Source organism: Equus przewalskii, chromosome 3, assembly GCF_037783145.1.
Source record: "Equus przewalskii isolate Varuska chromosome 3, EquPr2, whole genome shotgun sequence".
NCBI lineage: Eukaryota > Metazoa > Chordata > Mammalia > Perissodactyla > Equidae > Equus > Equus przewalskii.
The window spans coordinates 61,905,141-61,931,629 of record NC_091833.1 but is presented as its reverse complement, the minus strand read 5'-3'; the positions used below and the strand labels follow the sequence as shown (position 1 = coordinate 61,931,629).

At 39.5% G+C, this 26,489-nt stretch overlaps 1 protein-coding gene across 14 annotated transcripts in view; it reads right to left on the bottom strand.

Annotated features, from left to right (window-relative positions):
* RASSF6 (Ras association domain family member 6) overlaps positions 1-26,489 on the bottom strand; it is a 71,675-nt gene that overhangs the window by 29,782 nt on the left and 15,404 nt on the right. For 2 of the 14 annotated variants that reach the window (XR_011538683.1, XM_008508225.2), the window contains exons 1-2: positions 24,483-24,730; positions 11,245-11,343 (exon numbers count right to left, since the gene is read on the bottom strand). The exons of 1 other annotated variant lie outside the window; for it this stretch is intronic. Coding sequence is in view for 5 of the 13 variants with exons in the window: in XM_008508225.2 (XP_008506447.1) it covers positions 11,245-11,309 (65 nt within the window). In the remaining 8 variants the exon portion in view is untranslated. Of the gene's footprint in view, positions 1-11,244; positions 11,344-24,268; positions 24,731-26,489 lie in introns of those variants that run through there. 11 more of the 14 variants (XR_011538684.1, XM_008508231.2, XR_011538685.1 and 8 more) reach the window with 10 other exon arrangements.

Genomic DNA, 26,489 nt, shown 5'->3' with positions numbered 1-26,489 from the left:
CCACACGACAAAAAGTAAACTTCAGAGGAAAACACAACCCAACGTAGCCAAAGGCATGTGTGGCTATGGGCAAGCTTCCCGAATTTGTGTTACTTCTGTCCCTTGGAGACTTTCTGAAAAATGTTCAGGCTCCAAATCAGGCAGCCACCGAATTGCATTGTGACAGCAGCACTAGAAACAACATTCCGCTGTGCATGTCGCCGTGTTTAAGAGCAGAAACCTAAAGCATTTGAAAGAGTCTCTTCAAAGAGATGAAAAATTGAGGCAGAATAAAAATGCTAACTTGCTCTCTTAATCCATTTAGCTCCCCGCCCCCACAGACTTGGTTCATAAAGTTAAATTTTAGCAATGAGATTAATAATTTCATGTCAGATTTAAAAAACTGGATTCAAAACTTCATGTTTTTATAGAATAACTATGAATTAAACATGTGAAGATAATTCATTTGCTGGGAACTAAGGTTGTAACTTTTTATTTTATGTTTTATGGTTCTGTATATATACTTTCCAAACTCTATATAATAAGCGCATGTACATTCATAATGTTCATAATTTTACTTCATAAAGACATAATATAAACTTCTGTATATTTTTGGAAAAGTGGAACCAGGAAATACGAGGACAATAGAAAAGAATAAGTAGACCCTTATCATTAAGCCACTTGCCAAGACAAACTACCATTCTGTATTACTGACATCTGCCAGCAGTAGCGGAATTCTCTTAACCCTCTTTATGCTTCATTGTTGTCAACTTTAATCCCGGAATTAACACTGCAAACTTCTGTAGCCCCTCTTCATAAGTGGTCAACTTCCAGTAGCTTTTTGTTTTTCTTTGGCCTCATCTCCTGGCTCAAACGATGAGGAAAGAAGACTGCCTTTCAACCTTTGCATAGAGACCTTCCTCAGCCAGCAAAGTAGGTTATTCACATTTCCATTGCAAAGGAAGGCATTGGGTTCCACAGTTTGAAACGTGAGAAGCGGGGAGAAGAGGGCTATCTTGATTGAAGTAAAAATGCAAGTCCTAAGTGATGATAGGGGAGTTCCAAATTTGTCTAACTCTCCCGACTTCCTTTGAAGGGGCTGCCCTTTTAGGATCAGGAAGCGTTTCCGACATTTCTAGCGACTCTGCTAAAATATCATTAATTATTGCTCGTGGTGGGGATGATAGTGTCTGTGATTTGCCGGCCTTGTTCTTCCAAGCAGTTCTATCCTAAGACTCTAACTCCCTCTTCAGCGCTAACAAAGGGTAATAAAAAGGACCCGGGAATTTCATGAAACCCATTAGTAATCTAATCAACAAGTTAATATATCCAGACTTGTCTCACCTCTACCACATAACCACCCTCTGGCTGCTTTTGGTCATTTTGTGACTTTCGTATTTTCTGGGGCATTCATCTTTCCAAGATGACCCCTGTAAAAAGTGGCCCTGGAGGCTTTAGTTGATAGAAGCGATAGTTTCTCTCAAGTCCTCAAGTCCTAGAACTCAGGTAAGAGCAAAAGGATTAAAGGTTAAGGAATAATTTCACAGTATTAAAAAGAAATTTGAAGTGATGGCTAGTCAGCAGATACAAAACAAAGGAAAGCACCCAAAATGTTTTCTTGATTATGAGAACGCCACCATGTAAGAGAAGAGCTTTAGCTACTCAGAACAACATCACTAGATGTTGATAGGACATGGAAGAGAAGATAAAAAGGGAGAGGCAAAGAAGGATTGTATCATTTACTACAATGCTAGTGCCTCTGAAGAAAACAGGAATGTGCTCCAGATCTGGTACCCGATTTTTAAGAGAATCCCCTAATAAGGGTAAATATCAGTTTGATAGTTTACAAACTAGCATGCTTTCCAACAACCTCATGAAGGGAGACACTTATCTACTTCCTTTTCCTCTATGGTTTGGTTTCTAAAGACTTTTATGAAAAAGGTTTTTTAAAAGAAATTCACAACCTACTAGTCCAGTTGGCGGCTGCAATGAGCTGCTTCCATATCAGACCATGGTTTCTGTTATCACATGCAGCTGACTTCCTAGGGGCAGCCCAAGCAGTTTGTGGAAAGGAAAGAAAGAAGGAGGGAAGCCTATGCAATGTAAGTTCTTTCTCCGGCCTGAAACGCAGAGAAGTACGGTTTCTGGAGCACAGCCTAAGACTATTTACAAACCAGTACCGATTTTTATATTTCTGTTCTAATCTGAAGTAGGGACTTGAAACTACCTCCACTTTGATGAAATAGTCTGTTTCCTGTTGTAGCTGATTGTTTTGGACAGAACAGATAAAGAAACATTTAGTGCCCAGGAAAATATTGTTTGAAAGCTACAGAAAAATTGTGTGCTCTAGTGTATTTGGAGGACATAAAACACAACGGTACATGTTTATGTTAGAGAGGGGGTTCTGAAACCGGAGCTGGTAGAATTACCTGAAGGGCTTGTTGAAACACAGATTGTGAGTGGCACCCCCAAAATCTCTTCTTAAGTCTGGGGTGGGTCCTGTGAATCTGCATTTCTAACATGTTCCCAGGTGATTCTGATGCTGCTAGTCCAGCGACCACACTTTGAGATCCAGTCTTTTAGGTCTTAAGGTGCTGAGATGAAGGTGATATTATTCTTTTATGGGAAGGGGAATCTTTCTACTGGCAGATTACAGGTTGAAATAAGTGGTCATTTCAATTAAAACTAAAATAGTTACATACAACCGGCCTACTAACACTTCTGCTCCTCCTCCTTCTATTACTGAAGTAAGGGGCTGGAGAACACTGTCCCGTCATATTCCTTGGCAGGAGGTTTATTCTAGTTTCCTATTGCTGCTGTAAAAAATTATTACAAACTCAGGGCTTCAAACGGCACAAATTATCTTACAGTTCTGTAGGTCAGAATGCAGGTCTCACTGGCTATAATCAAGGTGTCAGCAGGACTGTATTTCTTCTAAAAGCTCTAGGGGAGAATACATTTCTTTGCTTTCTCCAGTTTCCAGAGCCTGCCCACATTCCCAGGTTTCTGGCTCCCTTTGCCATCTTCAAAGCCAGCAACAGCGATAGAGTCATTCTCTATAGCATCACTCTGACACTGACTCTTTTCACATAGCTCTCCTCCCCTCCTACATTTAAGGACCCTTGTAATTACATTGGACCCATCTGGATAATCTCCCTATTTTAAAGGTCAGCTGATTCACAACCTTAATTCCATCTGCAACCTTAATTCCCTTTTGCCATGTAATGTAACATATTCATTGGTTCAGGGGATTAGGATGTAGACATCTTCGGGAGGCCATTATTCTGCCTATCACAGGATTTAAGAGTGACTGTTTCTATCCAAATATTGTCTGAATACCTGGGAGACATCTTGTCAGAAATCAGAATCTGTATTTTAACTAAGACCCCCAGGAAATTTGTATGTACATTAAAGTAGAGCGCTGATGAAGATAACTATCTTGCCTCTAGATATAAAAGAGTATTTAAGGCTAACACATATCAAGTCAAAATGCTAAGGTCCTGATTTAGTTCTCTGAGGTTGGCTGCTCCCATACTCATTTATAATCAACAAAAATTTAATGAGGGATTACTATGTAACAGACAATGTAATAGATGCTGGGGGTACTGTAATGTATACAACCAGTGAGAGCCTGCAGTGATGGGACTGACTTTCTGGAGGAAAAGGACACAAGAAAACAAAAGGGCAAATAAAGAAATGTGCTAATTTTACATACAGATAGGTGCTGTGAGAACAATAAAACAGGATCATGTGAGCAGTGAACTGAAGAGGACATTTTAGAAAGGGTCATCAGGAGGCCTGAAATGTTAAACTGAAACCGCCACAATGGGAAGGAGCCAGCCATATGAAGAGTCAAGGAGATTGTCCCAACCAAGAGATGCAAATGCCACATCCTGGTAAGCTCGGCATGTTTGAAGGGGAGACGGAAGGGAAGAGTGGTTCAAGATGAGGTTCTAAAGGTCCTCCAGGCCAGATCACATTGGGCCTTACAGATTCCTATGGCAGAGAATCTGCAAGAGGAACCTTCGAAGGGTTCAAGCAGGATGCTGTGACTTGCATTGTAAAGGGACATCCTGACTGCTGGGAGAGAATGGACAGTAGGGACAGGGAATGGAAGCAGACAGCCCAGTTAGGAGGCTGCTGCAGGCGTCCAGGCAAGAGATAACGGCGGCCTGGACTAGATGGTGAGAAGTGGTTGGATTTGGGAGGTGGAGTTGATTGGACTTGCTGTTGGGCTGGGTATAAAGATGAGGGAATGAAGCAATTAGGTTGGTATCTAGCTTATATTGGGATCTTGCTTCTCATTTTCCCATGAGTTAAACTTTCACTTCAGGTTTTTTTTTTTAATACAAGCCTTACAGATTTTTTTTTTTTTTAAGCCGGTTGGAAAGTAAACACAGGTGTGCCAAGCAACACCAGTCATTATTAGAGCAGATGCAGGCTGGCTGTAAAATAACACCCTTTGTGTATGAACAGCTGGGGCCTTTTGTGCTTGTTGAGGATGAATACCTTGACTTCACAGTCTGATGCCCCTTGTTCCCTGGGGATGGTGAAATGATCTATCTATTCTATTAATGAAGTCTTTCAGTTATTTTACTGACATGTCTTCAGCCTTTTGAATCAATGGGATTGTTACTAGAGTGTCTGAAACACAACAGGTGGTCAGTGATCCTCAGGGCTGTCTGCATGAACATGAGCCAATGACAGGAGCTTTCCCGACACACACAGGCTCACACCTCGCTCTTCTGTAATGCTGCCATGACTCTGACCACTGATCCTCCTTACAGTTGAAAAAATATATTAAGCAACCTCCTTGTTTCTCTTCTGGGTATCCTCCATCTATTCTCTACACTCTATACAGAGTATATAGAACATATCTAATCATATCATCTGCTTTGCTTAACATCCTTAAATGTTTTCCCATTGCTCTTGGGATAAAAACTACAAATCCTTATCATAGCAGATAAAGTCCTGCTTGGTCTCTCTTCCTCTTTAGCATCCTTCCAAGGGATGCGTTTCCCTGTGTCCTGCGCCTAATCCACACTGGGTCCCTTTCACTTGCTGGAACTCTGTGCTCCCTCTGACCATAAGGATTTCAGGCAGACTTCCTGTGTCAGGAATGCTCTCCCACTCACTCCCTTAAACTCATTAGCTCCCTCCTCATTCAGAACTCTGGAGGGCCCTTGCTTAGGCTAGGTCCTTATTCTCTCATAAAACTGGGTTCCCTTCCTTCTGAACACTCACCTCAGTTTGTTACCAGGCCTGTAGACCTGTGATCCTCAAAGTGCCATTCCCAGACCAGGAGCTTCTGCACCACTTGGGAACTTGTGAGATGTGCAAATCCTCACACCAGCCCGGGCCTCCTGAATCAGCCACTCCGGGCATGGGGCCCAGCAAGCTTTGGTTTAACAAGCCTCCAGTGATCCTGATGAAGGCACGGGTCGGAGATCTGCAGCTTCAGGTTCCTCTTGTCTGTTTTAGCTCAAAATCCCATTCCCCAGGTTCTAGGACAGCTTTTGGCTTATGGTATGCTCTCAGTAATTATTTGTTTAGGGAATAAAATATAGAAAACTGAATCCTGACCTATTTTTAGAGGGGAAACAAATCTTTCACGAGTAGAGCTAACACATCCAGAAATTCAAGTAAATTCCATTGGTTAACATGTTTCTAGAGTCTTTGAATTTTGATTTTATCAGACTTTTTATTGAAATATTTTCAGTGTATCTTGGACCAACAGATGACCTTATTGCTTTTAACAGACTGAAGTGATAAAATAGGTAAAAGTGGAGTAAATAAATTTTATTGGGAATAACAGTCATATTGAGAAGCTTGATGACTGTTGACAATACATGCTTATTGAAAAATATCTGATATAAAGAAAGCTTAATAAATTAACTTTTCACATATCTGGGGGGATATTATTGACCTTTTGGTGACATAGTAGCAAATATGATATCCAATTTCTCATAATGAAAGTTTATGTTATTTTTACTAGGTCATCAAATAGTGGGAATTTTAAAATAAATTAAAAAAAAATCCCCACATTGGAAAAAAATTTCTCATTTTTATAGGAGGTGGTTCTAAACGTGTCTCAAACTTTTTGCCTCTGGCTTATTTTAAAATCCTGACTCCTTATCCAAACATGTCAGAGAGGGCTCTCTTGTCCTTTATTAAATACAAGAGTCCAACAGTCTTCAAGAGAGTGGCGGCTTCTCTCTGTAAACCCATCTGCAGGGCACACAGAGGCACACAGTGTCTGCTCCAGTTCCTTTGATCAAGAGAAAACCCTGACCGTGGGACCTGGGCAAACGTTGTCCTCTGGCTCTTCCAGCCAGGTAAGAGCAGCCTGCGGGACACTGGCTCTTTGTGTTGAATTTGTGCTCAGAGGTGCAGGTGACTGGCGCCTTTGTTTTAGCAAAAGGTGCCAGTCAACAGGCTTGGAAAAAGAAACTGTTTGGAATAATGCACTTCTGCTAAAATTTATTACATCATGCTAATTAAAGTTATCTACTAAGGACAGGAATGCGCACGTGCTCCGTGGGCTGCTGTTGGAAGAGCTGCAGCCTGCAAGGGTTTGTATTAGATTCCTAAGGAGAAAAAAAGTCTAACAGGTTCTGAGAGTGAAATCAGATCTGCATTCTAAAACTGGATTTGAACCTTTTGCAAATACGAGGTTGGCATTAAAGCACCCTGATTTCAGCCTACAACCCGAAATGAAAGCACTTTGAAAACAACTATATGGAATCATTAAAACTCAGCTCACTAGAATATTTACCATGCGAAGCAACAGAGCAGTGATGACCCCAGGCAATGAAACAGAAACTGGAATCTCAGTCCTTTGAGCATGAAGCTAACTTAGGCCAACACCTTTCACCCAGGGAAGTTTCTAAACTCAGAGAATTCTCATCAAGTAGTAAGACATAAATGTTATATTGCTTACTGCGCTATTAATATCAACGCCTCTTATTTTGTTGATCATATGTAGTTTCATGAGATTTGCTGACTTTAAGGCTATTATGTAGGAAACGATTAATACATTCCAGCTGAGCAACAGCAGTGCTGTTCAACCTAACTAGTCACAAACTGCTTCGTGATTTTGGCCAACTCCAAGTGTCATCTGATGTCCCTTAGTATTTTTCCAATTGACTCCTGTTTTAAGTAAGTTTTTATTTGTCCTGAGTGATAATGTTTGTGAAATTAAAGATTTAATTTGCTGGTTATATTTTCCTAATACTTTCTGTAAGTGTTCAAATACAAACAATCATTTATGTTTCATCTAAAATCCTCTTAGGTACCAAAGTCGCCTAGGTACCCCACCTTGGGAAACAGGATGCAAAAGATGCTTAGGTCTTACCCTTACAGGCTTTACATTTTACCTCAGGAAACCAAATATCTGTGTATGAAACAATAAAGACAGGCCAGGAGGCCTTAAGCTGTCGGTGGGAAGGAAAACTCATCAAACTTTTTTAGAAAGTTAATCTGTAGCAGTAACATTAAATTTATTTGTATGCTTTGATCCAGTAACTCCACTTCTGTGAACTGGCCCTCGTGTATTAAAAAAATGGGAGCCATCTTGAAGATCAAAATTAAGGGAATGATTATATTATCACATTTCTATATCATTGAATGCTACAAGGTCATTAAAATCATCTTTAAGAAAATTTTTTAATGGTGTGGGGAAATATCTGTAATATAATGTCAGGTGTGTAAAACAGGATACAGTATGATCTCAACTACGTAAAACAGAATCCTGAGAAGATGGAGAATATGACAAAATTAAACAGTGTATTTTTTTCTTAGTGAGATTATGGATAATTTTTATTCTTTCAATCTACATGTTTATTTTCTCAGCTTTTATACTTATATAACTACATACATTATAAATTTATAAATATAACAATTTATCAAAATAATCATACTTTCATAATTAGGAAATAAATATTTTAAAAGAGCAAACACCCAAGTAATTAACAGGCTAATTATAATCTTACTGCAGTTCAGGGAGGATTTCATGGGAAAAGAGAGGCGCTGAGACTGGGAAACTATAACATGGTACAAAGGAAACAAAAGTTGACCTGGTAACTACCAGGATATGGAATAAGTGTCTATTTCAGTGAAAATTCTTGATTTTCATACTGTGGTTACACAGACCAACAAAAGAAAGGAATGCGGTGATCCAGGATGAGAAGTTACCATTGGCTGGTCATGGCTACAAATGAGATCGACATAAATCAATCCAGAACAGACCTAGGAGCTCCAGGAAGGTGGCAGAAAGCTGCTCTAGAGAAACTGAGGCTTCAAGAACCAGGAGGAACCTGGAGAATAAAGAGAAACACATGCGTACAAATAGCGGGGATTGGTAAGACTAAGAATTCTTAAGAGCAGACAAGAGTTAGGGAGGGCATGGGGGCTTCTCTATGGCATCTGTCTTGAGGTTTTGTCAGGAAAGAGAGGTCCTCGTTCATGGAGATGCCAGTGAGTGCAGACAGGGGACTGTGGATTGCTAGTTGGGTTACCTGGTTCCTGTTTAGAGTGTAATCTGATCCTAAGGGTTTACGTCTAAAGGTTTGAGTGAGAAAGGCCATGTACTGGTCGGGGGTGGGGAGACAGGAATCATGATTTCACGAACTGAACTGAGTCACGCAGAGTGGAATAATAGGAAAATATGTACATGTGATCATACATTCTTCTCTTATGTTGTGTACTTTTTATTCTTGGAATTTCCCTCCCAGTGTGGTCAATTTGTCTTCCTAGTTGGTTAAACTTACACTGCACAGAAGGCAGATCGGCAAAAAGGAACACTCGTGTAAACCCAGGCTACTGTCTTTGGAAACACCTCTCTTCCTTTCCATAATTTCCTTTGGGAGGAGGCAAATGTGGTAGGGGGGCCTTCCCGCTACTGTCCTGGGCTCTCACGCTGTCCTTCACCTCCTGAGCCTTCTTCTCGTGAGCCTCTTAACCTTTTACTCACAACCTCTCCCATGTTCTCCATCATCTAGCTACCTTGAACCTCACTGCCTGCGTCTGTGGCAGATCACTCACATCCTTCTCTCACCTTTGTCTTCACCTTTTTCCTCTTCCTAAACTGTCATCTTTCAGGTTCTCTGAACAATGCCCATCCTGTCACTGTGTCCATCTCTTACCCCTCTCTTTCTATCCTTTTTACCTTTTGCTTTATGTAGATGTTACCTTCTCTGACCTTCATTGTCTGTCATCTGTACTTAATATTTTTAAAAATGAATTTCTCCGTCTTTCCTTTCAATTTCCCGTCTCCTCAACTCCCCTCTTCTCCTTGTATCTCCATTAGTGCTTCAGGTACCTTGACATCCCAAAGTGGTGTCTTATACCCAGTATATTACCTGCTCTTCCTCTGTTCCTCCACCTTCATTCTGCCCACTTTTCACCCAAGGTACTTCTGCCTCGCCTTCTTGTTTCCTGCTTTTCCCTCTTCAATTCACTCTTTTCTAACCTTGGATCTTGAATCTTCTCCATTTACACTTATTTCCCTGGTGATCTTAATCAACCTCATAGGTAACACATCCAGGACTGAACTCCCAATCTTCTTCCCCAAACCTGCTCCTCCTGTAATCTTTATAATATCAGGAAGTGTTAACTCCATTCTTCTAGACCAAAATCCTTGGAATCATCCTTGATTATTCTCTTTCTCTCACACCCCAGTTCTAATCCTTCAGGAAATCCTATTGTCCCTTCCTTCAAAATATATCCAGAATCTGACCATTTTTTTTTCCTACCCACACTGCTGCCACCTTGGTCTAAGCCACCATCATTTCCACCCTGGACTATTAGCTTCTTGATTGTTTCTCTGCTTTCACTCTTGTCCCCTCTTCAGTCTGCTCTTAATGCAGCTGCCAGACTGATCTTGTCACTCACGTACTCAATATCCTTCAACGATTTCTCATCTTATAAGTTGAAGTCTCATAATGGCCTATGAGACCCTACATATGCTGGCCCCATTATGTCTCTGACCTTACCTCCTCCTATTGTCCTTCCCTCTTCACTTCCCCACGCTGGCTTCCTCCATCCTTACAGGCATGCACCTGCCTCAGGGCTATGAACTTGCTGTCCCTTTTGCCTGGAATGCTCCCAGCCAGATACCTGCACATCTTGATAGCTCACCTCCTTCAGGTTTTTCCCCTAATGCTACCTCCTCACTGGGGCCTTCCCTGGCTATCTCATATGAAATCATAACCGCCCTGCTCTCCATCCCCAGCTTTCATTATTCCCTTTCAGCTTTATTTTTATTCTTCATACATTTCAGCACCTGATAGTACATATTGTTACTCATGTATCTTACATATTGTCTGTATCTCCTTTTAGGAGGCAACCCCATGAGGGTGAGGATTTTGTGTGGTACATTGCTGAATGTTCAGGGTTCACAAGAGTACCTGTCCACAGGGAGCAATTAATAAATATCTGAGGAATGAATAAGTGAATCCTCTATCTTTTTCTTCATCTCGTCTTCCCACCTCTTATATTTCATGCTTCACCTCCAGCTGTGGCTTTAATTCCATTTTTGACCATGTTTGTTCCTTCTTCTTTCCTATTGCCCAATCCTGTATCATTTAGATCTGCTTCTCTCTATCATTTATTTGGCTTTGTTTCTCTTCCCTGTAAGATATGGGTCAAGTTCCAATGTCGCTTGCCTTTTTTCTTAACATTTCATCTTTCCCCTTCTCAGCTTCGGCGCTAGCTCAGCCAGGTTCAGTTCTCATCTTTACTTTTATAGTTTTCAATTTCTGCTCTATTATTCCCAAACCAACATGAGATGCTATTTGCTGTGTATAAGAAAACACCTGTGGATGTTGGCCATAGAGCAAAACCTAACATTAAAAAAGAAACAATAAAAATGAAGTGTGTCCTGAGGAGCAAGGGAGGGAGGGAGAGGAGAGGACAGGCAAGGCTGTTTTGGGACCCTGGGCTAATTCTTTGGATAAATTATTTATGAGGAGGCTTAGAGCTTTACTTAATGCTGCTCCTGAGAATTACTGAAACTATTAAAATAGAAATTTAGCTTTTAGTGAAATTAGACCACAATTTATGAAATATGAGTGATTATTCCATGAAAGCCTATGGTTTATCTGTCTTTAGGAACATATTTATTCAACTTCTTATTTAATGTCTCAGCTGGTGATTCATATTACTAATCTTGTGAATCATATACAATGTTTAGAATAACATAGTGCTAGGATATAATCCACAAACGACTGGTGAGTAGAATTACATATAATACAGGTATGTAGTTACCTGGTAATGAATGTCCTCTCATTGACGAAGATCCAAGAAGAGCCCTGGTGAGGCATCATAGCCATCTTTCCCCCCTTTTTGAGATCATCTGAGGATATCCTAAAATATTAGAATAATATTAATGGTATGTTCCTGTGATTTATTCATAAATTGGTTTCTGACTTACACAGCAATTTGTTGTTGTGTCCCTAGTGTGCAAATGTATTTGGGGGAGTTTTAAAGTAGTGCTTCATGGGTGGGCACGAGGTTTGGGTTGGGGATGGAAGGAAAGAGAAGGACTTTTTTTTTACCATGTTCCAGCTACGGATCTTACACTCTGTGTGGGAGCCATTTTATGGACATTGTCTCATGTAATCCTCAGACCAGCAATGTCGGGGGGTTATTACCTCTATTTCAAACACTTAGTAAGCAGTGGGACAGAGCATTAGAAGCAAGGTCCAAATGTCTTCAAGGCCTGTACGTTTTTCTCTTCACCAACATTGGTTTTGCAGTTTGGAAATGGTTATACAGATTAAAATTTTTTGATTTTCTATAAATTGGTCCATTCTAAGATTCTTTTCAAAGAATTTTTCTATGTCTAAGGGAATTCATATTGAGGATAAATGAGATGTTCTCCAAAATCTTCAATTATAAGAAAAGAAGCTTAGGGTTCAGAGTTTTAACTACAACTCACTTCCAGTGAGTTTCTAAATGGCACCCTCTAAACCTCCTTTTCATGATTGTTCACAAGATAATTTGTTTTGAAGACAAGAAATAATGTGTTCTCTCTGTCCCCCTCTCCCCCCAGCTTTGAAAGTTTTAAGATGTTTAGATGTTTTCCTCTGTTCTTATTACTTAACATGTGCTTTTGATAAAAATCTATTTTATTTGTCTTGATATGTTTCCCTTTTTAAATTGAAAATTATATTCTTCACGTAATTTAGGGAAAATAAGTGGTAAAGGAAAAGAAACATATAATTTAATTTTGACAATTTCCAAAGAAATATGATAAAGGTGGCATAAGAAGAAATACTAGATGAGCCAGAAATATGTAACTTGACATATGGTCTTCCTCTTGGTAATCATTTTGAGAGACTGACAACTGTGGGATAGAGAGAAAGAGCAAGAGAAAGGCAGACCGGGGTGGAGTGATATTTCCAAGAAAGTACAATATAAGCCACCATGTTGGCCCATGATAATTGCTAATGATTTGCAAATGTGCAGTGAAATCTTGGATCAAAGCTGTGTTGATAATCACTTTATAGCTGATGGCTGTGTCAGCTGCGTTCTGGTAATGAATGTATCCAGTATGTCTTAAGTTGGCATAACTCCTACAAGGAATCCTATTCCTGAAGTTGTAGTTTTTGATTTGGAATACCCCCTAAGGAATTTTTCATTTTTCAATTTATCCACAGTTCTGATACTATCAGGTTTCAGTGGTTTAACAGTGGTTCCATCTCTCTATAAGTGCAGAGATGCGTGTCGGGTGGTTGAGGGTGCCATTTTCTGGTGCAGAGCTTACTTTTTATTGAGAAATACAAAAAGGAAAAAAGAGAAGCTGCACGAGGAGTTCTGCCTGGCTGAATAATGTTTCTGAAGGCTTGCTAGTTTTTCATTTTATAGTAAAGTTTCCAGAAATTTATGAAAAAATAATTTAGATGTCTTGGTGTTATTACATTTTAAGTAATATCCAAATACTTGTGAAAAAAAATTCAGTCAGTTTTAAACTTCTGCTTACTTAGCAGCTCAGTGTTATTTTCTTTAAGAAGATATGAAATTCCAAAAGCCTTCTAGATCCCAAAAGAGGCATTTTACAATTACTGAAGTTTTTTTGGCAACATGGGAATACAAGATAGGTAAAGAAAAGAAATCTTGGGGCCGGCCTGGTGGGGCAGCAGTTAAGTGCGCACGTTCCGCCTTGGCGGCCTGGGGTTTACCAGTTCGGATCCTCGGTGCGGACATGGCAATGCTTGGCAAGCCATGCTGTGGTAGGCATCCCACATATAAAGTTGAGGAAGATGGGCACGGATGTTAGCTCAGGGCCAGTCGTCCTCAGCTAAAAGAGGAGGATTGGCAGCAGTTAGCTCAGGGCTAGTCTTCCTCAAAAAAAAAAAAAAAAAAAAAGAAATCTTAGGGCAATGTTTGGAGGAGTGAACAAAAGAAGAAAATGCACTATGTAAACTGAAAAACAACAGAATCAGTGGCCAAGGCAAGTAAGGTTTGGCCAATTTGGTAAGTCTGTTTTTATAGTATTTCTAGATAGAATTCTCTCCTGTATGATTGTGTGCAAGGGAACATATTTCTTCTATTACAGGCACTCAATCCAAACTGGTAAACCCTGTCCCAGTTCCGCAAACACAATTTTAAGTTTCCAGGCAGCTAAACTCAAGCTTGGACTCGCAGGGTTGATTAAGTGTGACGTACACCCTTCAAGTCTCCTCTAGGCCCTGGAAGCTGTGGTCAGTCCTGAATAATATCCTCCTTTATGTCTTCATATAAATGGCATTAGGGTGTGACCAGAGATTTTAAGTATAATATTTTCTAGTCACTCCAGTTTGCAGAAATTGAATATTTAATTATCATTGCTTCAGGCCTATAGAATCATAGAGCATCTAGCCAGAACAAAAAGGTAGGCTGGAGAGAAGAATTCAGTTTTTCATTAAAAAAAAGAAGGAGGGATTTCCTCCTTCTCCTTCTGAGTCAGGTTGGGGTAAGGTGTGTGGAAGACATTTCAGGTCCTCATTTTCCAGGAGAATATTAGTCCAAACCAAAAAAAGCAAAAACCAAATAAAAAGAAAAGAAAGTTATTCTCACAAAATCCCTGATGGGTATATTCCCTTCTATCACATTGTTAGTTTGAAATTACATAATCTATTTGAATGCTATGAGCACATCTCACCGGCCATATTGTTACAGTCTCTAAGCTGAATGCTTGATTACTTTTCTTTTATGCTTTTACCATTCTGATCCTCACAGCGTCTCCTAGTTCACAGCCCTTCCCGGGATCTCATTTTTAGCGAATACAGCCAAGTCCCTTAACCTGACATGCAGGCTTTCTGCAATTCCACCCAAACCTACCTTTCCAAACTCAAAATTGAAGCTTTCTTTAACATCAGGCCTTCTAGTCTAATGGAATACACAGGAGGGCCCTCGTCACCACAGGTCCAGATCTCTGCTTCCTTCTAGTTCCTGCTCAAGTGGGACCTCATCAAGTCTCCCCTAAGCCCATTAACTACACTGCTGTGATGTCATTTTCTGCTTTCCGCTTTGTATCGTCATTATTGATTTATGCCTTATTTCCTTTTCTACTCCTATCCTCTTGCTCAAAGAATGGCACTCCTCTAGTTCGGAATGTCATCCTCTTTGATAGCACACTCTTGGGAGGGGGCTCTCAGGGAGGACTCCTGTTGGAAAGGACAGCAGCTAAGCAAACCAGGCAAATTAACTCTGTAGGTCAGAAGCTACACGGGCATTTTAGGCTCCGTTGGGACTGAGACACAGCGTGCTCCATGAGCCCAGCAAATCCCAGTGACTCATTCCCAGATTTGGTCTGTGCTGTTTGGTTACACAGCCCTTGCTCTTGCTTCTAAAACCTGAGTTTTGCCCCTAGATTTTGTCATTCTAATCACCCACAAAAAGGGTTACTGATGCACCCTAGTGAGATTCCCCCAGTGGTCACCTTCCTGCCCAAACGCAGCCTTCTCCCTCCTGGATCCAGATTATTTACCACCTAGTCATTTAATTTACCCCTCCTTGTACCTCTCCTCCCACATTCCAACGGTCTATATCTTGCCAAACTGTTCGTTTTCTCTCTCATTTTCTCTGCCTTTTAGCAGCATTTGACGAGGTTGATTGTTCTTTCATTTTTTTTTATTAAGGTTATGAAAGTTAACATCCTTGTGAAATTACAGTTGTACATCATTATATCATTATTAGTCATGTTGTAGGTACACCACTTCACCCCTAGTGCCCTCCCCCTACCCCCCTTTCCCCTGGCAACCACCGATCAGTTCTCTTTGTCCATATGTTAACTACCACCTGTGAGTGGAGTCGTACAGAGTTCGTCTTTCTCTGTCTGGCTTATTTCGCTCAACATAATACCCTCAAGGTCTATCCATGTTGTTGTGAATGGGATGACTTTGTCCTTTTTTGTGGCTGAGTAGTATTCCATTGTATATATATACACCACATCTTCTTTATCCAATCATCAGTTGTTGGGCACTTAGGTTGGTTCCATGACTTGGCTATTGTGAATAATGCTGTGATGAACATAGGGGTGCATGGAACTTTTGGAATTGCTGATTTCAGGTTCTTAGGATAGATACCCAGTAGTGGGATGGCTGGGTCATAAGGTATTTCTATTCCTAACTTTTTGAGGAATCTCCATACTGTTTTCCATAGTGGCTGCACCAGTTTGCATTCCCACCAACAGTGTATGAGGGTTCCCTTTTCTCCACAGCCTCTCCAACATTTGTCACTCTTGGTTTTGGATATTTTTGCCATTCTAACAGGTGTAAGGTGATATCTTAGTGTAGTTTTGATCTGCATTTCCCTGATGATTAGTGATGATGAGCATCTTTTCATGTGTCTATTGGCCATCTGTATATCTTCTTTGGAGAAATGTCTGTTCATGTCCTCTGCCCATTTTGTAATTGGGTTGTTAGATTTTTTATTGTTGAGTTGTGTGAGTTCTTTGTATATTATGGAGATTAACCCTTTGTTGGATAAATAACTTGTGAATATTTTTTCCCAATTAGTGGGCTGTTTTTTCTGTTTCAATCCTGTTTTCCCTTGCCTTGAAGAAGCTCTTTAGTCTGATGAAGTCCCATTTGTTTATTCTTTCTATTGTTTCCCTCATGTGAGGGGTTATGGTGTTCGAAAAGATTCTTTTGAAGCTGATGTCAAAGAGTGTACTGCCGATATTCTCTTCTAGAAGACTTATTGTTTCAGGCCTAATCTTTAGGTCTTTGATCCCTTTGAGTTTATTTTAGTAAATGGTGAAAAAGAATGGTTGATTTTCATTTTTTTACATGTGGCTGTCCAGTTTTCCCAGCACCATTTGTTGAAGAGACTTTCTTTCCTCCATTATAGGCCCTCAGCTCCTTTGTCAAAGATTAGCTGTCCATAGATGTGTGGTTTTATTTCTGGGCTTTCAATTCTGTTCCATTGATCTGTGCATCTGTTTTTGTACCAGTACTATGCTGTTTTGATTACTGTAGCTTTGTAGTATGTTTTGAAGTCAGGGATTGTGATGCCTCCAGCTTTGTTCTTCTTTCTCAGGATTGCTTTAGCAATTCGGGGTCTTTTGTTGCCCCATATGAATTTTAGGATTCTTTGTTCAATTTCTGTAAAGAATGACATTGGAATTCTGATTGGGATAGCGTTGAATCTGTAGATTGCTTTAGGTAGTATGGACATTTTAACTATGTTTATTCTTCCAATCCATGTGCATGGAATGTCTTTCCATCACTTTATATCGTCGTCGATTTCTTTCAAGAAGGTCTTGTAGTTTTCGTTGTACAGATCTTTCACTTCCTTGGTTAAATTTATCCCAAGGTATTTTATTCTTTTTGTTGCGATCGTGAATGGGATTGAGTTCTTGAGATCTTTTTCTGTTAGTTCATTGTTAGCATATAGAAATGCTACTGATTTATGTATGTTGATTTTATACCCTGCAACTTTGCTGTAGTTGTTGATTGTTTCTAATAGTTTTTCTATGGATTCTTTGGGGTTTTCTATAAATAAGATCATGTCGTCTGCAAACAGCGAGAGTTTTACTTCTTCATTGCCTATTTGGATTCCTTTTATTTCTTTTTCCTGCCGAATTGCTCTGGCCAAAACCTCCAGTACTATGTGGAATAAGAGTGGTGAATGTGGGCACCCTTGTCTTGTTCCTGTTCTGAGAGGGATGGGTTTCAGTTTTTGTCTGTTGAGTATGATGTTGGCTGTGGGTTTGTCATATATGGCCTTTATTATATTGAGGTACTTTCCTTCTATACCTATTTTATTGAGGGTTTTTATCATAAATGGATGTTGGATCTTGTCGAATGCTTTCTCTGCATCTATTGAGATGATCATGTGGTTTTGGTTTCTCATTTTGTTAATGTAGTGAATCACGTTGATTGACTTACGGATGATTGTTCTTTCCTTTTGAAACACTTTTTTCTTGAGGCTTTTGAGACGGAGCAGCAACCACAACAACCTGCCTTATTTTCTTGCTGTCTCATAGGCTTCAACTTTTTAGACTCCTCTGCTGACTCCTCCTCTATATGATCACGAAGTGCCGGCTTGTTCTAATAGCCTGTCCTCAGCCATCCTCTCTTCTCTATCTAGACTTTCTTCCAGGTAATCTAATCCATCTCCAGTCTGGCCTCTCTGCTAAGCTCCATCCTCATGTCGCTACCTCCTTAATCTGTACTTGGATGTCTAACAGGCATCTCAATATGAGCATGGCCAAAACAGAACAGAACCATTGACTTTCTCCATGCGCCAGAATTCCCTTCCCCACAATTCTTTCCCATCTACCCAATAAGGCACCAAAACTGACTCAGTCTTAGTTTTTCCTCTTTCATCATAAGCACATTCCAGTCCAAAACTAAGTCCTGTTGATTGCACCTTCACTATAAAACCTGAACTCAAAAGCTTCTATTTCCAGTGCTACCACGCTGAGCCAAGCCACCATTGTCTTTCTCCCGCATTATTGCATCAGCCTCCTGACTGGTTTCCCTATATCTGCGTTGTGACCAAAATTCCATTCTCCAAATGGCATCTAGGATGATAATTTTAAAGATCTAACCAGATCTTGTCATCCTATGACTAAAACCTTGCAAAGACTTCCAAGAATGAACTAGAATAATCCTCTTTATGATGACCCACAAGGTCCTGTCAATCTCTCAGTATTCACTTCCTTCATTGTTTTTCCCATTGATTACATTTCATTTACATTGGCCTTCTTTCTGGTTTTTAATCACTCCCTAAGCTCATTCCTGTTGTCTCAGGGATTTATACTTGCTGCTCTCCTACTTGGGGCACCCTTACCTCAGACTTTCACCTGACTGACTGTTTCCCATCATGCAAATCTCAGCCCAAGTGTCTCTTCTCTCAGAGGCCTTCCCATGCAAGTCTCAGTCAGTCACTTGCACATGATTTTCCTCTAGTTATGTATCAGTAGCTGAAGGAACCTTATTTATTTACTTTCTCTGTCTTCCCTAACTACAGCATAAACTTCTTATGATAGGAGCCTTTTTTATTTACCTCTCTCCATCCAGCTCTTAGAATTTTTCCTGGAACATGGAGGGAATTCAATTAGTATTTATTGAATGACTGAATATAGGTAAAGTTGCAGATGTGGCCCTGAAGGACTATTTACTATTTATAAAACTTTTCTTGATCTCATAGCTAACATGATATTTTAGCTGAAAGCAGAAGTTGGGGATATTTTGAACTGAAGAACCACTGATGCAAGCCTCTTACCACCACTCAGAGCAAACTGACAGGGATGGGATGAATAATCATTGCAGTGGCTTCCTGACGGGCTCCCCCTCTGTTTGTACTCATAAAAAAATAGCTAAGTATCATTAAAGATAGCAAACGATCGCTATGTAATTACACTGTCAGACTCGTGACCTATGCTAAGCAAATCAGAAGATTTCAGATGTGATTAAAGGATTTTAAAGCACTTATGCTATTCTCTGGTCTTAGGAAGGAAAACACTTGAATGGAATTTATGGAAGAAAATGAAAACAAGATAAAATTTTTGTGTATAGGTAGTATATGCTAATTGAATAGGAAATACTACTGACCTTGTCTGAATCTCAAAATTGGTTAAATAAAATATTCAAACAGTCTAAATACCTGAAAGGTAAAAATGTGATTTGATAAAAGTTTCATTTTATTATTAATTGCTAAAGTGAGAAATCGATCTATGAATTTAAATAGTTTCCCCTCTGCATCACCGTTAACTATGATTCATAGCAAATTAAATCTTGGTAGGGCCTTTGTGAATATCTTCTAAATTATAAAGACTTGGTAGATTTAAAGGTCTGAGCTGGTTTCCTCAAAAGGCTTAAGTGGAAGATAATAGAGGTCATGATTAGCAGAGAAGGAGAGGATTTATTAAAAAAAGGAAAAATTACAGCTCCAGAAGCCTAGAGACCTTACTTTGGACATTCAATTATTTTGGTAGAACATAATAAACTATGACTTGAGGGGGAAGCTATCTGTTACAAATCTATGTACTTTACTGGAAGCATGAATTACCCAGGGCTCTCCAGTCCTGGGGCCAAGGCTTATTGACTTAGATTGTATATGAAATAAGATTACTTATTTAATAAGTTTGGTTATTTATTTTTCATTTTATCCAGACAGAATGGAGTTCAAGAAATAGGGAATTAGATAGATCAGCAATTAAACCCTGGAGAAATAAACAGTCCTGGAGGTACTAGCTAGGTGTAAGCTCAAACAGACCTGCGCAGCTCAGCAGGGAAGGGAGGAGACTAGGAAGGTAGAGGCAATATCAGCAGGCAGATGAGATCAAGAGCCTGGGAAGGCAGACTCAGACGGCACCAGCATGCGAGAACCACTGAGACCTGAGAGCATCAGGGTGCATCAGTGGTTCTCCTCCCCCTGCTCTGTATCCTGCCTAGACGTGGGCTTGCCTGCACCGGCCAGGTACCAGAAGGAGGCCAGAGGATGGGAGGTGAATTCAAGCCCCAGATAACTCAAATGGGTCAGTCTTTACAGTATCTTCCTGTGCCCAAGCATAGATTAATTAAATTGTGACTGACTTTTTTAAAAGTGGAAAACTTGGTTTCACTCCTTTGTATGGTCAACAGATATTTCATGAGTTCCTTCTCAGTACTGCTGACGGTGCTAGGCACAGGAAACATAGTCTATATGTGTATCAGCAGCCTCTTATTCCTGAGGCCACTGTGTGCATGAAGGGTCAAAATGGTCATAATTTTACACTAACCAAAAAAAAAAAAACATACAGGTGCGAACTTCCCTAGATTCCCCAGCCAGAGAATTTCTCCTATCGCCGAACTTTCATAGCAAAATATCTGCAGTTTTCTAATTACTTAGTACTTTCTCTAACTATATTTTATTATACCTAACTCAACTATTAGTTCCTTTAGAACAGGATTATTGATTACTTCATTTTTGTATCTCCCAGAGTGAGTGTATATAAGCAAGTATATAGATAAAACACATATAAAGTAATGAATATATTCAATATATGGGGAAGTATATTAAACTATTAATAGTAAAATTGAGAGCTATGAAATTATGAGTGATTATATTCTTTCTGATTTCAAAAATACTTTCTAAATCATATACAAGGAACATATCTTACATAACACACACCATAAAAGTTACTAAAACAAAGAACAGAAAGTAAGACATTGGAATAGCAAATGTGTATTTCAATTATGAAGTAAGTTTATATTAAGGGCTGTACACATGGAGTTTTTGTTTTAAATTATTGTTTTGGCCTGAAGAAGCAATGGAAAGTTACAAATATGTCTCCAGTTCCAAAATAAAGCTGTTTTCTCTGAGCTCTGACCTGCAACCTTGAAGCTGAGAACAGCAGATCAAAAACAAGAATATCACTTCAAAGAAATGAGAAAAAAAATCTGTAACTCTATCCATTCTCCAATTCTTAGAAAACAGGAAAAGAGTTAAGAAAAGCATAGTTTCTGGGAAATATTTGGCTCCCTATTTTCTCTCAAGAATGTACTTCATTTGCAGAGATGAGAAAAGTTGAGAGTTGGAATATAAAAACTATCACCTTATTAAGTGATATTGGTTGCGGTTAGGGAATGCTTGTTTTGAGATGCAAATAAAAATGTATCACAGTGCTTGAATTTAAGATGGAACTAAACAGGATGTGGATCAAACAACGGGACTTTTCGTGAGCAAGCCTTTGCCGTCAGTCCTAGTGGAATCTAATTTGAAATGCCAAACCTTTAATATTCTACCTCATATTTACACGGTGCTACTGCCATGTGCTTTATTCTCCCAGAGTGCCCTCACCGAGGGGAGGAAAGCAGGCGCAGTGGGAGAAGCAAGCTAGCTCTAAGCCACTTCAGGACGCAAGGCATCTTGCCACCACAGTCTGGGAGGGATCTGCTCGGTTGGCCAACGGCACCTTCTGGAATTGCTGCTGTGGTAGAGCTCAAGGATTCTCTGCTTCATCTGAGTTTCCAACAGGAAATTCAAAGGTTGACGTCACAGGGATCACGCATGACTTATTTTTTCTGTTCATGTGTTGCTGCAAAAGAATCAGCACTCTCTCCTCTTGAGCTCCATTTACCAGGCTCTGGGATGATGATGGAGAAGCTGGCCTTCAACCATCTCAGCTACCAAGATAACACTCTTATGACCTAAAAAGGAGGCACCTTTATGTTCAACTACTGAAAGCTCTAGTATTAGTTTAGTACTTGAGATGATGTTATGCAGTGATGAAATCATTATATTTGATAGCTTTGAAAGACACAGATTAATTTTTGCCACAGAACCTAAACCTCTCTAACCCTAGACTTAAATGCAAAGAGAGAATATTCAGGAAACATTCTTTCTCAGAGGTTGCATTTTCAACTGACCCACACTTGAATATTTTTAAAAATCTAAACTTCTCTATAAAGCCCATGAATCTCTAACAATCCTGAATTCCCTATCTGCATTGTAACCAACAGATCTGGACAAGTAAATTACTGTTAGCATTAGATTTCTATTTCAATTAAAGTATAGGATTCCTCTTATCATAGGAAGTTAAAAAACAAGTATCAGATATAAAACTTTGAATTACAAGTTAAAAAGACACGTTACATATGTGTTACACTAACTATTTTTAATATAATTAGAGATGTCAACCTTTTTCTTAATCATTGCTGGTTATTTCTCTCTTGATCTCTTTTGATTGACCAAAAGATGTAATAGTTTATTATAAAATGTTATACTCATTACAAACAGTAGAAAAACATATGTATACTAAAATAGATTTTAACTAGGAAGCCTTAGCCCCAGTTATATGGTTAAATAAATTAATCTCAAGTATGTTTAAGTAGATTTATCTAAATTAGGTTACTGTTTGCTGTTTAGATATATGCCCATTAAGAAATATAAAATCAAATAACTTGATTTAAGAAATTCTAACAATATCTATTTGGCATGATGTCATTTTTCCTGTTTGAAAAATGTTTAGTGAATACTAGCACTATAATTTATTCTAAATGGACTTGATTCTTTTACAAATTTTTAACTAAACTACACTAAACATAATCAGATCCCAGAGGACAATAACATAGTAAAGGTCAGCTTGCTTGGCTTTAGAATTCTATCCACAATTCTCCAGTCAATATCCAATTATAAGTACATGGGAGAATTTCAACTCTGCAATTCAATTTGAAAAAAGAACCCATTAAAACAATAACGGTATTAAGCTAAGATCAACTACAGACCATATAAATGTTTTATATTAATAGAACAAAAAGAAAAAATGTCATCAATGGAAGTACTTCGCTAATCACACTAAGTTTGTCCCTTCCTCAAAGTTATCAACATTAATAAACCCAACAGCAACATTAACAAAAGTGTCCTTTAAATAAAATTTCATAAAATAAGGTCACTTCCTTATAATTTAAGCTTAAAAGGGAAAGACAAACAAAACACAAGTATCATTCTTTTACGTTTTTGGTCCATAAACACTAATGGAAGTCAATATCACTTCAATATAAACAATTCAGTACGTGCTACAATATAAAGACATGGACTATATGGTCTAATTTTATCAAAGTTATTCAAGGACAATCTCTCATATACTCGAATGTCAGGTTCCACAATACGGGATTGTGTGTAACTCTCCTACTGTCAAAGTCTATTTTCTTTTTAGAAACAACAGATTAATATAAATGTGACTTTTCCAAAATGAAAGTCATTGGGTAGCAAATAAATCTGAATTCGCCACCATGTACTCTATTTGAAAAGTGGCAAGAAGCCAGATAATTTCATCGCTACTCAGAGAGAGAATGCTTTGTCCACTTGCTATCTGCTCACGTGCCCTGGACCTATTCTTCGGAAACCAGTTCAACCCCAGTACCTCTGCCCTGGCTGGTCTCCCCAGCTCAGCTCATCCTCCCTGATCCTACCCCTTTGGCAGAGCTGTTTATTTCTTAACGCCAACTGGAGGTACCGTTTATAGAATACTTGCTAAGTGTCTAATTCCCATCAGAACCCTATTGGCTGATCCTGTTATGATGCCTCCTTTATAAATGACAAACTGAGGGTGGATAGGTTAAATCATTTGCTAAAGGACAAACTGGTAAGTGGCAAAGCCAGGATTTGAACCTACGGCTCTCTTGCTTCAGAATTTGTATCCTTAACTCATGGACTCCCTTTTAATTAGATATGATTATTCTTTCATTGTTAGGTATGGTCTTAAATTATAGCAGAAATCCTTTTCAGTTTTTTGAGGGGGAGGATGTCTCTGTCGCTTTGTGGAAACAAAAGTTTAGCTGAACCCACAAGTAAAAAGATCTTTCATGTCTGCTTATTCAATATAATATTATTATAACCATAAGAATACGCAGAGAGGGGCCAGCCTGGTGGTGTAGTGGTTAAATTTGCACTCTCTGCTTTGGTGGCTGGGGGTTCACGGGTTCAGATCCTGGGCATAGACCTACTCACTGCCCATCAAGCCATGCTGTGGTAGTGTCCCACATACAAAGTAGAGGAAGATTGGCACAGATTTAGTTCAGCAACAATCTTCCTCAAGCAAAAAGAAGATGATTGGCAACAGATATTAGCTCAGGGCCAATCTTCCTCACCAAAAAAAAAAAAAAAAGAAGAAGAAGAAGAACACTCAGAGAAAGGGGGTTGTCATGCAGGAGTTTAGTATCTTTGGGAAGGTCAGCACAGTTAGTTTCAGGTAAAGTGCTCACTGAGTTGTTTCCGTTGAGGAAAGGGAAGAAGGTTCAGTGGCGACACTAAATTCCATGCCCTTCCCTCTCCCACTCCCTCCTTCCTTTCCCCCTTCCCACATGCTTACCTGGGTCGCGAAAGGCATTCTGAAAAATCGAGAGGAAAGTAATGTCCGGATTTCAGGCTGCTCGGATGCACGCACACATTCAACTTGTCTGCCTACGGACTCTGCTTTCTAACAACCCGCCCTCAACTTGACCTCAGGGAGTGATTAGAGGGGGTCTTTTCCCTACCTTCATTTTCACCTGTTATTCACATGTGAGCAGAAAGATCCTTTTTACCTTAGTTGTTGGGCTGAACTTGCACCGGAGACAGTTTGTTCCCCTGCTTAGTCACAGACTGACTGTCGGAAAGTCAGCGCCGGCTCACCTGTGCCGGAGGTTGCAGCCAAGCGCCGGAGGAGGGGCGGGCAGGCTGGGCTTGGCGCCTGGCAGTGCCCCTCCGCGCGCTCAGCCAGACCAAGAAGCTGCTAATTATTACTCCTTTTCGCCCCTGCAGGGCAGTCTTAGAAACCTGAGCCACTCCCTGTGCCTCAGTGCATGTTGGGAGTGTTTACTTTTTCTTAGGAGCAGCTGATAGGAACGCTCCTTTGCTCCCAGTCACACTTCTTGAGAAGCGAACTGACCTTCTGGTTAACGCTTTACCCACTGAATGGGACTCGTTCTAATCTCTACTCTGTAATCTAGCCAGATGATCGAGAAATAGTCCTTAGGAAATGACACCACCTAGGACCAAATGTCATTATTCACCTGTCTTTGTTTAAAAAATTTTCTCTTTCAATTGGAAATTTCTTAAATTTCTTTTTCTTCTTCTTTTGTCACCTCCTTTCCCTACCAGCGCCTTTTCACCCAGAGCAGTGGTTCTCACCGCTCAGGGCCACCAGAACCCCCTAGGTAACTTTCCTCATCCAGTTTCAAAAGGGGCACCGAAGACTTAGAGACCCTCAGTTGACAGAAGATGTGGAAATACCAAGTGCTTTTATTTACACACGCACACACACGCACTTTTTATTATCATTGGTACTTTAGCTGTTTGCTATGTAAAGCAACTTTTTTTTGATTAAAAAAAAAATAGGTTATTTTACAAGTGTAAACCTTAGAGTCCTCAAAAGGAATTCAGTCTAATTCCTATCAGTTCAGCAGGCACAGTTGATTCCTGGCGTCCTTCGAGTTCAAAGGTCAGATTCACAGACTGGCTATCGCTCTAGATTTGCAGGTTAGCTGTTTGATAGATGTAGCATTTTAAGGATTCTCTCTGTTCAAAATATCAGTTCATCTATTTAACTTGTGGTGTGTGGAGACCAGAACCGATCAGATTTATCATTTTTGGGGGCTATTTTAATAAACTGAACAGAATCAGGCAAATGAGCATACTAGGTCACAGTCAAAGCTGAGGACACTGTGACTTGGTATTACTTGTGGGTATTAGTTTGACGGCCATGTTGGCCCCACCATCTCCTGCTGGTATGGACTGACCTTTGAATGGTGACTAACAGGACCTGCCGTGTCTACAGCTCCCAGGTTCCAGAACATCTTTGTCGAGTCCATGCTCCACCCCCACTATCTGTGCTCTATGGGCCTCGTTTGTTTATTGTCAGTTTCAGGGCAACCTTGTTTTGCATTTTTTATTTGCAAGCACCCTTGAAGCCTTTACTGTAGTTTCTAGTTTGCAACTGGTTTCCTTTAGTTAGAGGCTCAGTGACTTCTTTTGTTTTGTTTTTGTAAATATGCAATTTTTACTTTGTAATACAAAAAATATATAATGATACATGTGCAATGTGGAAAATTTGAAAGTCACAGACATGTAGAAGAAAAAAATCACCTATAATTCCAACTCTCAAATATGGTTAATATAAACAATTTGGTGAATGTCTTTATAAACATAGTTTCTCTTTGGTTATTTACCAAAATGCTGTTACATTTGGCTTATTGTTTTATAACTGCTTTTATCATGTAAAACGTATTATGAACAATTTACCATATGTCAGTCAGGTTTTTTCCTTTTTTTCTGCAATGTGATTTTAACTAGCTGTACTGTACTACACTGTATGGATATAGCATTATTCATTTAATCATTTCCCTAATGTAAGAAATTTGTACTACTATGAACAGCACTGCAGTAAATGCTTATACAGAACTGCACACAACCACCATTTTTCCTTTTAAATACATTTCAAAAAATGAAGTAGCCAGATGAAAAGGAATGTGCATTTTTAATGAATTTCTTTTTTAAAAAGTGTCAATTTTATATTCCTAGGGTAACTTCTTGATTTTATTCTTCTAAACATT